This window comes from Miscanthus floridulus, chromosome 7 (genome assembly GCF_019320115.1).
Source record: "Miscanthus floridulus cultivar M001 chromosome 7, ASM1932011v1, whole genome shotgun sequence".
In the NCBI taxonomy this organism is placed as follows: Eukaryota; Viridiplantae; Streptophyta; class Magnoliopsida; order Poales; family Poaceae; genus Miscanthus; species Miscanthus floridulus.
In genome coordinates, this window is record NC_089586.1 from 93211458 (window position 1) to 93225668 (window position 14211).

Consider the following 14211-nt stretch of genomic DNA (forward strand, 5'->3'; position numbering starts at 1 on the left):
AATAGAATCACATGTGTACCTGTCTTTATTTAAACCCCCCACCACCACAAAAAACAAAAACAAAAAAGATCTTTCGGTGTTTGTATGACTGATGTGTATCTATCAAAATCCCGTCTCTTTCATTTCCCTGTAATAATAGTGTATGGCGCCGTATTATTTCCCTGTAGCCGGATAGGCATATAGCACAACTTGAAGAAGACATCAAACCAAAGCAGATAGAAAGGTGAGAGAGCCGGCCCTGCAGTTCCCGCCACCAACAGATCCAGCGTACTCGCCAATTGGATCGTCGCATCCGCGAGACCGCGACGCAGCCGCCGCCGGGTACGTCGTCGGGGCTCTTTGTCCGGGCCTGGTGCACTCGCGGCAGTATTTTCTCCACCGGTCCTTCGCGCCCGGCAAGGGACGGACGCCCAGTTTTTTTTTTTTTTTTGGAGGGGGGGGCAAGGGACGGACGCCCAGTTTTTTTTTTTTTTTTTGGGGGGGGGGGGGGGGGGGGGGGGGGGGGGGGCGCTGACGCGCGGTGTGCAAATGTGCAATGCAAGCATCGCACGCGCCCTGGAGCGCGGCGCGTTGGCGCGGCCGAAAGCGGCGGCGGCACACGTGCCACCTGCCGCTACCGGTTGACTTCGCCGCCAACCTTCCGTGGCCATCCCCCACCCAAGACCCAACCCCGAGCGGAACGTGCAGTCCTGCACATTAAGGGCACGTTTAGATCCAAAAAATTTTTGTGTTCTGTAGTACTTTTGTTTGTATTTGATAATTAGTGTCTAATTATGGACTAATTAGGTTTGAAAGTTTCGTCTCGTGATTTCTCACCCAACTGTGTAATTAGTTTTTTTTTTTGTCTATATTTAGTACTCCATGCATGTGCCGCAAAATTTGATGTAACGGGTACTACGCAAAATTTTTTGGAATCTAAACATGCCCTAGAAACCCTGCGGGTAAGTCAGCATGGCCAGGACAAGTAGTAATAGCGTAGCAACGGCAAGCAACAAGCTAAAGACTTTGCAGTAGTCTTCGTAGTAATTTTTCCTAGTAAATCTTAAATTTCTTAGTTCATAGCAAATCTTTTGGTATTTCCGCCACTAAGCATGCTTCGTATAATGGCATAGCTCTTCATGTCTTTCACGTACTGTTCTGCAACGTTTAGCGAATATTATCTTCCATAATCACGGTTATATTTTATTTCTGATAATATGGGCACAAAGGTAGCACTAATCCGGCTGGGGCAATATTCATTAATATCTATTTGGTATGCAGGTTCTATCCTTAGAATGGTCTGCTTTCGTGATAGTTACAATACTCATGTTCATCAGGGAAGTCAAATGGAGAGAGCGAGACTGAGAACGACGGTTAGGCCAATTTTGAACAGAGGTCAAAAGATGTCCGGCCATGGATTCTTTCAGCAAGTGGAAAAAGACAATCAATTCGCCGAAGAAAACTCGGGCCACCCAGGGCTGAGTGCCTGCACAATCACAAGTCAAAACCCACGCACGCCATGCCGTCCCAGGCAACACTACTGTCCCATCGTCTCCTTCCCACCTCACTTCCCTTCTTCCCTCCACCATTGTAGCTACGGGTGCAAGCTCCCAGGCGAGTCCAGCTTTCCGCGCCATATGGCCTAGATGATGTGAAGGTCCTGAAAAGACCGAGCAAGAAGCCTTCTTCCCCGCCCAGCGTCATCACTGTGCTGCATCCTTGCTTCTATGGAGCATTTCTTGATGCAACGCACCGCCACATGGCCAGGCCGTTTCTTCCTGTGCTTGTCTGTCTTGGTCCTGCTGCTCTTCCTGTCTCCAGTCGACTCCCTGAACCAGAGCTCCAGCTCCTGCGACCCGGGTGATCTTAAAGCCCTGGAGGGCTTCTCCAAAGGTCTTGAAGGGGGTGGCGTCGCTAGCTGGACGTTCCCAAACGCGACCTCCGACGCGGCCAGCTGCTGTGCATGGCCAGGTGTCACGTGCGATGGCAGCAGGAGGGTCATCGGGTTGGACCTCCATGGCCGGAGGCTGGGGGGCGAGCTGCCGCTCTCGCTAGCACAGCTGGACCAGCTCCAGTGGCTCAACCTCTCCGACAACTACTTCCATGGTGCCGTCCTCGCGCCTGTGTTCCAGCTCCAGAGGCTGCAGCAGCTCGACCTCAGCTACAACGAGCTCGCCGGCACACTCCCAGACAACATGTCTCTCCCATTGATCGAGCTCTTCAATATATCCTACAACAACTTCAGTGGCTCCCACCCCACGCTCCCTGGTTCAGAGCATCTCACCGTGTTCGATGCAGGGTACAACTCCTTTGCCGGGCAGATTGATACAAGCATCTGTGAGTCGTCTGGTGAAATCAGTGTGCTGCGATTCACATCCAATCTCTTTACTGGGGACTTCCCAGCAGGCTTCGGGAACTGCACAAAGCTCGAGGAGCTGTATGTCGAACTCAACAGCATCTCCGGGAGATTGCCAGATGACCTATTCAGGCTGCCATCTCTGAACATCCTGTCTCTGCAAGAGAATCAACTCTCTGGGGGGATGAGCCCAAGGTTCGGTAACCTGTCCAGCCTTGATAGGCTGGACATATCTTTCAATTCATTCTCTGGGCACCTTTCCAATGTTTTTGGTAGCCTCCGCAAGTTGGAGTTCTTCTCTGCACAGTCCAACCTCTTCAGGGGCCCATTGCCTCCCTCGCTGTGCCATTCGCCGTCACTGAAGATGCTGTACCTGAGGAACAATTCATTGAATGGAGAGATCAACCTCAATTGCTCAGCAATGACACAACTTAGCTCGCTCGACCTTGGCACAAATAAGTTCATTGGCACAATTGATAGTTTGTCGGATTGCCGTAATCTGAGGAGCCTGAACCTTGCCACAAACAACCTCAGTGGTGAAATCCCTGCTGGTTTCAGGAAGCTTCAGTCGCTAACCTACCTCTCACTTTCAAACAATAGCTTCACAGATGTGCCTTCAGCATTATCTGTCCTTCAGGACTGTCCAAGCCTAACAAGCCTCGTGCTCACAAAGAACTTCCGTGATGAGAAGGCCTTGCCGATCAAATAGCCATCTTTCAGGATCGGTACCACCATGGCTAGCTAATTTCACACAACTGAAGGTGCTAGATCTGTCATGGAATCAATTGATCGAGAATATTCCTGCATGGATTGGTGATCTTGAGTTTCTGTTCTATCTGGATCTATCCAATAATTCACTTAGTGGAGGAATTCCGGAAAACTTGTCCAACATGAAGGCCCTTGTAACAAGAAAGATCTCACAGGAATCTACAGAGACTGATTATTTTCCTTTCTTCATCAAAAGGAACAAGACAGGCAAAGGGTTGCAGTACAATCAGGTTAGCAGCTTCCCACCCTCCCTAGTTCTCAGCCATAACAAGCTCACAGGCCCCATATTATCGGGATTTGGGATCCTCAAGCACCTACATGTATTGGACCTCAGCAACAACAATATTTCTGGTACCATTCCTGATGATCTATCAGGGATGTCAAGCTTGGAATCCTTGGATTTGTCACATAATAAACTTACTGGAGGCATCCCATCTTCATTAACGAAGCTGAATTTTCTATCAAGCTTCAGTGTGGCATACAACAATCTGAATGGTACCATTCCATCAGGAGGTCAATTCTCGACATTCAGTAGTTCTGCTTATGAGGGTAACCCTAAACTCTGTGGCATTCGCCTAGGCCTACCCCGGTGTCATTCAACTCCTGCTCCTACAATTGCTGCAACAAATAAGAGAAAGAACAAGGGCATCATATTTGGAATAGCTATGGGTATTGCATGGGTCAGCGCTTGTTTTGTCTATTGCTGTTGTATTTGTGCTGAAGAGTAGCTTCAGAAGGCAGGATCATACAGTAAAGGCTGTCGCAGATACTAATTGAGCCCTCGAGTTGGAACCAGCCTCACTGGTACTACTGTTTCAGGACAAGGCTGATAAGGCATTGACCATCGCTGACATTTTGAAATCAATAAACAGCTTTGATCAGGCTAACATCATCGGTTGTGGTGGCTTTGGTCTAGTGTACAAGGCAACATTGCAAGATGGAGCAGCAATCGCTATCAAACGACTATCAGGTGATTTTGGTCAGATGGAGCGGGAGTTCAAAGCAGAGGTGGAGACGTTATCAAAAGCTCAGCATCCCAATCTTGTGCTTCTGCAAGGTTACTGCAGGATTGGCAGTGACAGACTCCTGATCTACTCTTTCATGGAAAATGGCAGCCTAGACCATTGGCTTCATGAAAAGCCAGATGGTCCCTCCAGATTAATCTGGCCAAGAAGGCTTCAGATAGCAAAAGGAGCAGCAAGAGGTTTGGCATACCTGCATTTGTCATGCCAACCTCATATTCTCCATCGTGACGTCAAGTCAAGTAACATCCTTCTAGATGAGAATTTTAAAGCCCATTTGGCTGATTTTGGGCTTGCTCGGCTTATTTGTCCCTATGCCACACATGTGACCACTGACCTAGTTGGCACACTGGGTTATATTCCCCCTGAGTACGGCCAGTCTTCAGTAGCCACTTTCAAGGGTGATGTTTATAGTTTTGGCATTGTCCTTCTGGAGTTATTAACTGGCAAGAGGCCTGTAGACATGTGCAAGCCGAAGGGAGCTCGGGAGTTAGTCTCATGGGTTACACATATGAAAAAGGAAAACCGGGAAGCTGATGTCTTGGACCGTGCAATGTATGATAAGAAATTTGAGACGCAAATGATGCAGATGATTGATGTTGCTTGTCTGTGCGTAAGTGATTCACCAAAACTGCGGCCATTAACACATCAGTTAGTGCTATGGCTTGACAACATTGGTGTGACCAGTGATGCACCAAAGTGAGGCAAGTTCAATGACAGTGGCCATTGGGGAAATCCTTGTGTTTAATTGATCCTCTCTCAGATGAATGTTCTTCTCTAGTGAGAAATGTAAGATAATGCATGATGATTGTATATTCAATAATGCATGTTTCATGAGAGTCTAACTTGCTAATTCAATAATAGAAAAAAAAAAACTCTGTTATTTTGCATGCAGCAGATACAATTTTCAGGTGGTTTATGGAAGTTTTGCTTCTTTTTTGACTTTGGTGTGAATATCTTGTATATGGTTACAGGGGATTTTCTAAATAAAGGAATAATTAAGTATCTCTGAGTTTCTCTTATAATTTTGTGCACATATTACAGTACATTACTAAGTTGACACACTTTTCTTGCATCAGTTCATTGTTATGTTGCTTTATAACTTAAGAATGATGCTACTGATTTCACATTAGTAAGTACTCCCTCGTTTCAAAATTATAGGTCATCCTGGCTGTTCTAGATATATAGATTTTACTACGTATTTAGACATATCGTATATCTAGATGCATAGCAAAAGTTATGCACCTAGAAAAGCTAAAACGGCCTATAATTTGGGGTGGAGGGGATACAATAAAAAAAATAGCAGATCAATATGGAAGGAATAAGAGTCGACCAACTCATCTCATCCATGTCAGAAAGAAGTCGTCCAGCAACACCCGTCTTACCTCTGGCACTTCAGATAACAATGAGGCTATATACAATGGTGTGGGTGCGGATGCACCCAGAAAAAATGGAATGTCAGTTAGTACTTAGTAGGATCAAATTTTCACCATGGTTGCAGCAAGTCTACGCATCCAGTCTATCTACAAGGCAGGCACAACCGCACAACGCCCTCTAGTTTGCTCTAGTTTCGTCACTGGCACTGGTTCTTGTCTCCTTGCCATGGTCAAGGACTTTTCAGTCTATCTCAATACCCAAAAAGAAGAAACGTCACCAAAATCAGCTCACCCAGACAAAAGAACTTGCTATTCATGGTTGTACTTGTATCCGCTAGATTTAGAGTTGAAATTGCTGCTGAATAAGCAGAAAACACAACCAACTCGAACTCTCAATCTAAAGCACATGACACAAAAACAGAGGGAGAAAACTTATGGAGCGTTACCTCACTGGCAACCCATGGTTCAGTGACTCAGGCATTCGCTCGAACAGGTGGCGTGCATGTGCGGTTGCCCTCGTGCTCTATCAGAGCTTCGCCTTCGTAGATCGTAGACTCCGAGAGTGGACGTCCCCTTCCTCCAGCGCCGCCATTGAGATGTCCGTCGCCTTCGTCCGCGCTGCTTGGACCGGCTCGCGCATGCGGGCGTGGGCCCTGGGCCCTCTAAGTCTAAGGTAAGGGAGAGCGACGCCGAGGGAAAGGGAATGCGAGCTCGATGGACCCTGCGCGTACCTTGGCGCCGCATCGAACACTAGAGCATTCGGCATGGGCACATCTGCCGAGGAGTGTAGGGCGTGCGGGCGGCGACCGGCGATCGCAGGCGATGGTCACCGCCGTCCGCCACCACGTCTCCCAAGTTTGTGCTGGGCCTAACTGCTTCAGCTCGGCCGCTTCAGTCCCAAGCCCAGCAGGCCAGCGCCGCAGTACAACAGAGGAGAAACGGAGCCCCCGATGGGCTTTCCAAATTGGGCCGTAAGCCCAACACATATCAATGGTAAGTCTCTTTTTTTTTTGAAGAAAAAACGCTAAACTTGCAAGTAAGATTCAGGACCTTTTATACGCTAATGAATAGATTGTGATAAATAAAAACTCACATAATTGGCTTCCAAATTCTCCTTACAGAATGCATTCATACATATACAGAAAGCAAAGATTTATCACACATTTTTCCGAAGAAAGAAGAAAACAGCAGCAAGCGGACTCCTGGCCACATGGAGACCCGCGTACGTTGCATGACACAATTACTAACGTACGGAGTGGAGTTGTGGACGGAGTCGGGCGTCGGCTGTGCGCGTACGTATCTACACTTCGATCGATCGGTGCCCAGCTTCTGGCGCGTCCGGCGGGCGGCCGGACTTAGGCGTTGCTCCGGTAGGACGACCCGAGCTTGGTGGCGCTGGCCCTCAGCACGTACTGGTGGTAGGCGGCGGCGATGGCGGCGCCGATCAGTGGGCCCACCCAGAAGATCCACTGCACAACAAATACACAAAAACACGATCGACAGTGAGCGGTGGAGGAGCGCGCTAACATAAACTACACCTTTCAGTTATACGACTTTTATATATTTATGGTGTATAATGTAAGACATCCGAAGCGATTGTTTTACTTGCTTGAGTAGGAGTACTTATCTTGCAAATTAAAGATTTGTTTGATTATTGTTGTGGGAAAAATATATATAGTCAAATGCTTGACCAAGCCAACAGCTGTGCAACAACAGGGTTATATTAGTTCCAAACAGATGTGGGCATCTTTTAGGTGTCCGTAAGGTAGGAGGGTAGTGTGGCAAGGGATGTGGTAGTATATTGCGATAAAGGGCTGCTTATGTCATGCATAAAACTAAACAGCTGTACTAAATAATGGAATAGTAGTAGTATACATACATACATTGTGACAGATTAGCAATGGTCGTCTCGTCGTAAGGGTAGAGCTAATCGATTTGCTTATCCTGAGCCGTTGGTACGCACTAATTAAAGAATAATTCATGTTTTATTGCCAACAACTAGCAATTGAGCATGAGAAAAATTAAGCATGCTTTCTGCATATCGTGAAAATTTCAGTGGTACTGATACGTGTACGTACTTGGTCGTCCCAGGCCTTGTCGTTGTTGTAGATGACCGCGGCTCCCAGGCTCCTCGCCGGGTTGATGCCGGTGCCGGTGATGGGGATGGTGGCCAGGTGCACCATGAACACCGCGAACCCAATTGGGAGAGGAGCCAACACCTGCATATATACATAGACCCAAGGGGAAACCATAGTTAGTGCTCCGTATATTTTAATTTAGCTCGCCGATCGATCACTTCCATCATCGCAATTTTCCTCATGATCCACAACATCATCATCCGAACAGCTACTGACAAAACGGGTATCCTTTTAAAATGTGTTCCAGCTGAAAAAAATAGCACAGGACTTTGAAATCGCCGCGTGTGGTCGTTCTAGCGCAGGCTCCTAGTAGCTACTGTAGAAAGTAGAAAGGGATGCATCACCAAATCTGAAGGCAAAATGACCAGAAGTTTCTCTTGGGATTTTGCACCTTGCTCCTATCCCTAACACATTTTATCCACATGAAGCAGAGGACTAAAGTCTGAATTTCTACTCGTCAAAAGGACTACTGCACGTACGTCAGCTCAAGTCCTTTCTCAACACACTTCCTGCAGGCTCTATTTAACATCCGTTTCTGCCTTGGCAGTATGCATAAACTCTACAGTATAGTCTTTAGCATCGATCGAGTACTTTGTATATATTGCCACTAACAGTAAGTAACAGTTCACTATTGTAGTATTGTTATACTGTATATATGTGTTCATGTATATGAGCAGTGTACCAGAATTGAATTAACAGTGTGTATATGTACTCACCGGGACGTGGGAGTCACGGGCATTGCGCTTGGGGTCGGTGGCGGAGAAGACGGTGTAGACGAGCACGAAGGTGCCGATGATCTCGGCGGCGAGGCCGGTGCCCTTGGAGTAGCCGTCGCTGAGCCCGTTGGCGCCGCCGCCGTAGCGCACGTAGTAGGCGCTCTGGAAGCCCTTGACGAGCCCCACGCCGCAGATGGCGCCCAGGCACTGCGCGATGATGTAGAGCAGCGCGCGGACCAGGGACACCTTCCTCGCCAGGAACAGGCCGAAGGTCACGGCCGGGTTGATGTGCCCACCTGCATGCGTACATAGACATCTTCGTGTCACGCACACGATTCAATGCAGTAAAAGAGCGGCACGCGCATATATATGCTGCATGCAAGGGTGGCGACCGGACCTGAGATGCCGGCGGTGCAGTAGACGAGGATGAAGATCATGCCGCCGAAGGCCCAGGCGATGCCGAGGATGCCGACGCCGCCGCACGCCGCGTCGGGGCCCGACGCCGTCGCGTCCGTCTGGTGCTTGTACCCGATGACGGTGGCCACGGTGATGTAGAGGAAGAGCAGCGTGGCGATGAACTCGGCGATGACCGCGCGGTACAGCGACCACTTGGTGAGCTCCTCCGCGTCGATGAGCGGCGCCGGCGGAGGGTCGGTGTAGTCCTTGGCCGAGAACTCGCCGGCCTCGGGCCCCGATGCTTCGATGTCCTTCCCCATGTCAGACTCAGACCAGCAGCTGCTGCTCTCTAGCTAGTCAGCCTGTTCGCTTGTTGGTTTTAGCCAGCCCAAATCAGTCAGTCAACAGTGTTTTCCTCTTACAATAAACCAGCACCAGCCAGCCCAAACCAGCCCAGAAACCAACCAGCGAACGGGCCGAGTAGCTTAGCTAATAGCTCTGCTCAGGCTCTGCGCTTGTGCTTGCTGTGTGGTGTGAGGCTGGAGACGGGAGAGCCGAGGTATATATGGGGCGCGGGAGGAGGACGGCTAGCTCGTGCAGGGGAGAGGACGAGCTCATCGCCTCGATGATGGTTTGCTTAGCGACCGCTTGATTACACTAATTTAGTCAGGGATAAGGGTTTAGTTTCTGGTTAGAGGTTTTCTTGGATATAATTTGCCGCCCACAACCGACTAAACCCTCATCATTATGTCAGCCAGAGTCGCGAACTGCCACTGGTGGCCAGTGATTAATCGGAGGGGCTACTCACTTATTCTATATGCCTTGTGTGCTTACGTTCTGTACGTTCTGAAAAAAGATTAACAAGCGAATTGAAAATTTGAGATCCTGACGTGCGTCTGAAAGCACAAAACCTCTGGTGCTTCCAATTACTGGTCCAGCTTCAGTTGCGTGGCGGTACATGCAGGCCCGGTCCTGTCAATTTATAGACCTGGAGCCAAGCCTGGGAGATGGGCCCTTCATTATAATTATAATAATATACATAAAAATTCTATTCATCTCTATTTTTTCTTTTTTCACTTCTATATAAATGCGTGCCTTTTGTCAACACGAGTACACTGGAATTTTAGAAATACTAGATTCAGTTTAACGTTAAAATAAAAATAAGTGTTAGTAAATTACCAAGTATTTTTTTTGGTGAGAGACAAGTGGAGAACAGGATAATAATTATTCACTGCCCTGCACCATTAGGAATTCCCCAATCCCAAATTAGATCTGAGTCTTATATTCTGAAGAATAACGACAGGGGGCAAAAGCAATTAGGCAAATTAAACATTGATTAAACAATCAACAAAGGGGCTTAGGGAACAGGGGCAATTGGGCACGACACTTTACCTGAACAGGCGCAAGGACGTCTCGTATAGTCGTAGTGTCATACTCGCTTGGCTGGGAACGGAGTTATGGAGCGAGCACTACCATAAACAGTAACTTTGCCGAGAGCCCGATGCTCTCGGCAAAGACGATCTGACGCTCGGCAAACTATTTGCCGAGAGCAGCTCTCGGCAAAGAGCCGTCGGCAAAACATCTACCGGCAAAGGATTCTTTACCGAGAGCCCCTTTCGGCAAAACATTTACCGAGAGTAATGTAAAGGCTCTCGGCAACAATAGCTCTCGGCAAACTGGCGCGCAATAGTAACGGTCAGGCGGTAGGTAACGGTGTGAGGGGCTTCTTTGCCGAGAGCGACCGTCGGCAAAGAATTGCAAAAAAAAAAAAGATGTGCGGCCGAGGTGGTTTTCAAAAAAAAAATAGATTTGCCGAGAGTCGACCACCAAGCTCTCGGCAAACAGGAAGATTTACCGAGAGCTAGGCTCTCGGCAAAGAGGCATATTTGCCGAGAGCTAGGCTCTCGGCAAAGAGGCATATTCAAGGGTTCAGTACATCGAGGATGAACGAAGGTTTGCCGAGAGCCGACCACCAAGCTCTCGGCAAAGAGGAATATTTGCCGAGAGCCTAGCTCTCGGCAAAGAGTCCAGAGAGCTTTTTCTTATTTTGTTTATATTTCCAGCTTCAACGACACATATTTCACAAATATAACACATCATCCACATCACATATATCACAAATATGTCATCCACATCACATGTCTCACATTATAATCCATCTAAACATCTCAAATCCAACAACACATGTCCATCTCAAAGTGCTAAGTTCATGTCACAAAGTGCTAATACATGATGAAGAACAACAGGCTCACTCCCAAGGCTCCCACCCTCCCGACGGCGGCTGCTGCTGCGGCGGACGGTGTGGATACGGCTGGTACCCCGACCCTCCCGGCGGCTGCTGATGCGGCGGAAGTTGTGGATACGATTGGTGCCACGACCCTCCCGACGATGGCTGCTCAGGCACATCATTCGAACCCGCCGATTGATTCTGCACAAATGAGAAGAAAAATTAATAATTATAGTAATACTAAGGCATATAATTGTAATCTAAGCGTAGACAAGTCAAAATTTACAGAACTAGGTATAAAATTATAATCTAAGCCTAGACACATCAAAATTTCGGCAGCACCTCCCCTACACGGTGAGGTTTCCAAAACCTGCAAGAAAACCAACGGCACGATGGCCGCCCACCATATATCAACGGCACGATGGCCGGCACACATATATATAAACGGCACGAAGGCCTCCTATCACATATCAACGGCACGATGGCCGACATGCACAGTAAAGAGCTTTTGTTAGAGAAGTTGAACTCACGTATGAGTAAGGTGGGTATGGGTAAGGCGGTGGAGGAGCGAACAGCTCTAGTGGCGCTGGACGACCCATCGTGACGCCAAGACTTGCCACGTACTGAGCCAAGGCGTCAAACCTCGCCCGCTCGGCCTCCCACCTCTGTCGCTCGGCCTCCCGCTCCCTCTGTCGCTCTTCCTCCACCCTAGCCTTATGCTCCTCGAGCGCATGCACCTGAGCCTATAATTTTTTACCGCATTGTTACAAGCATAAGGAAGAACGCTGATCCTTGTGGTTAGATGCCGCTTATCTTTGGTTTTAATTGGAGCGATTTTTTTTTTCCGAAACTTAACTGGAGCGATTTGGAATGGCATAAGGAAGAAGCGAAGGGGGAAACCCCGGAGAAATTCTTCTATCTGAACTGGCTGCACAGGCTGTGAGCAGTTCAAAACCAATCAAGCTACCTATCTAGGTAAATACAATGAATCACTAAGTGCCCAATTGGTAGTACCAGGGGCAGTATTTTTATCTGGACTGCACAATGATCAAATCAAATCAACCATGGTCACCTCATGCGCATCGCAGAACTGGATTTGCTGATATAGACTGAGGTGCCCTGGATTTGCTGATGCCCAAAATATAAACGCAATTAGACAGCTGTGCTGATATAGACTGCTGTACTGATAGTTATTTAAATTTAATTGCATTTTATATACATAGCATAAAGCTTAATACTGCTGATTATGTTGACACAAAAAAATCTGAAATGATTAGTTCCGAGAAGAAATAGATTATGCGAGCGTGCTGCTTAGTTCAGTAGAATAACACAAACATGACCCCACGGCGTCCAGTGTCCATGGCTGCTATTTTTTTTTTTTGTCTGGTGGGACGTGGGAGGTGGCCAAGTGTAGCTAATATATTTGAAGAAATTTGCTGTTGCTCATCCAATGTATAAAAATTCAGGCATGGGATGGTGAATCGAGCAGCAAGAGTAACAAAAGAAAAGATGCATACACTCATCCAACGTAAATGAGATGAGAATTTGTGTACCTGTGTGAGCCGGAAGAGCTTAATGAAGCACAAACTCTGCAGAGATTCCCTTGTTGGCAAATCGTCGAGCACCTTTGGAGCTACAGCGCAATCGCGAAATCATGAAACCTGATAGGATCATAGGAGAAAGTAGGAGGCGCTTAAAATTAGAACGGACGCTTGCCTGGCCACTTGCCTGAATGGAGGGTGGTGGCAGAGATGAGAACGTGAGGATTTTCTCGGCGGGAGATTCTGTGCCGCCGGGAAGGAGAACAGGCACGAGTTCCTGCTGGGAAGGAGAAAAGACCGATCGATGGCAGTGAGAAAACTCCTGACCGATGGTGTGTATGTTGACGTGGGCTGCGGCGGCGGCGAGGCTCGGGCGGAGCGGCGGCGGCAGCGCGCGCGGCCGGGCGTGGCGGGCTGCGGCGGCGGCGGGGCTGCGGCCGAAACGGTTCACTTGCGCGGCTTGCGGGGCTGCGCCGAAACGTTTAAGTGGTGAAGCCATTTGCCGAGAGCCAGATCTGGGAGGCTCTCGGCAAACCTTCCCCCTTTGCCGAGAGCCCCCAGATCCGGCTCTCGGTACAGTTATTTTTTTTTCAAATTTCGTTCGAATTTTTTAACTAGCTAACTGCACAAAAAATATAAAAAAAATAAAAATCATTATTTGTCGAGAGTAGCTCTCGGCAAACCTCTTCGCCGAGAGCCAGCTCTCGGCAAACCATTGATCCAGGCTAGGTAAAAAAAAAAGAAATCTGCGCCGAGAGCGGGCCCAGTTGCTCTCGGCAAAGAAGCTTTGCCGAGAGCAATCCCCTGAAGCTCTCGGCAAAGAATATCCAAAAAAAAATTAATAAATAGCAAACGGCTCCGGAAAAATACGAAATTTTGCTGTGTTGCAACTTATGCTCTCTAATGGCTATACAAAAAGTTTGGAACTCCAAAACTAATTCGACCGTGACATTGTTTGAAAATCCTAATGGATCCTTCTCAACTTTATGAAACTTATTCGGAGATGTCTCAGATTGTAAGAATCATACGCAACCACTTGCGCGAAACATTTTCAATTTTTTACCACAGCCTCCAAGTGTGATACCATGACTTCATTGCAAATATCACAATTTTCCGAATTCGTTTCCTTTTATTAAGAATTTTTAAATCGTTCAGCGACATATGTTCGTGGTCTTCGATTCGTAAAATAAAAGGTGAAAAAAACGTCAACAAGATGTTATTTGCCCCCAATAATGCATAAATAGCATGAATATCATTTTCTACTTAATTTGTTCCCGTGTTTAAATCAATCGTTGTTCAAATTTTAATCGATTAAAAAAACTCCTTGAAATGCAATTAATTAATTATATATAGCAAATAATTACAAAAATACACAAAATTTTAATATTGAGTACAACCTGTAGTATGTGTATAGAGAAAAAAAGTTTGGAGCATATGAAAGAAAAAACAATTTGATTGGAGAGAGTTAGGAGAAGAGAAACACATGTACATGAAATATAGAAACCACGTTTGCCGAGAGCCTGGGAGGGGCTCTCGGCAAATATTTGCCGAGAGCAGCGCTCGGCAAACTGTTTTGCCGAGAGCCATAACGGTGGGGCTCTCGGCAAAGTGGTGACGCCGTCAGGGCAAGTCACGGCGATGGGCACACGGCAATGTTTTGCCGAGAGCCTGATTTTGCCGAGAGTGCGGCCC

The 14211-nt window shown here is 47.6% G+C and overlaps 1 protein-coding gene and 1 pseudogene across 1 annotated transcript; one reads left to right on the forward strand and one right to left on the reverse strand.

Moving 5' to 3' along the window:
* The first annotated feature begins 1474 nt into the window (after window positions 1–1474).
* On the forward strand, window positions 1475–5073 carry LOC136463834 (phytosulfokine receptor 1-like; annotated as a pseudogene).
* A 1484-nt stretch (window positions 5074–6557) lies between these two features.
* On the reverse strand, window positions 6558–9288 carry LOC136463835 (aquaporin PIP2-4). The gene is made up of 4 exons (XM_066462817.1): window positions 8753–9288; window positions 8356–8651; window positions 7580–7720; window positions 6558–6970 (listed from the first exon to the last, which is right to left on the reverse strand). The coding sequence occupies exons 1-4, from the start codon at window positions 9069–9071 to the stop codon at window positions 6857–6859; spliced, it is 870 nt and encodes a 289-aa protein (XP_066318914.1). The 5' UTR covers window positions 9072–9288; the 3' UTR covers window positions 6558–6856.
* Between the last annotated feature and the right edge of the window lie 4923 nt (window positions 9289–14211).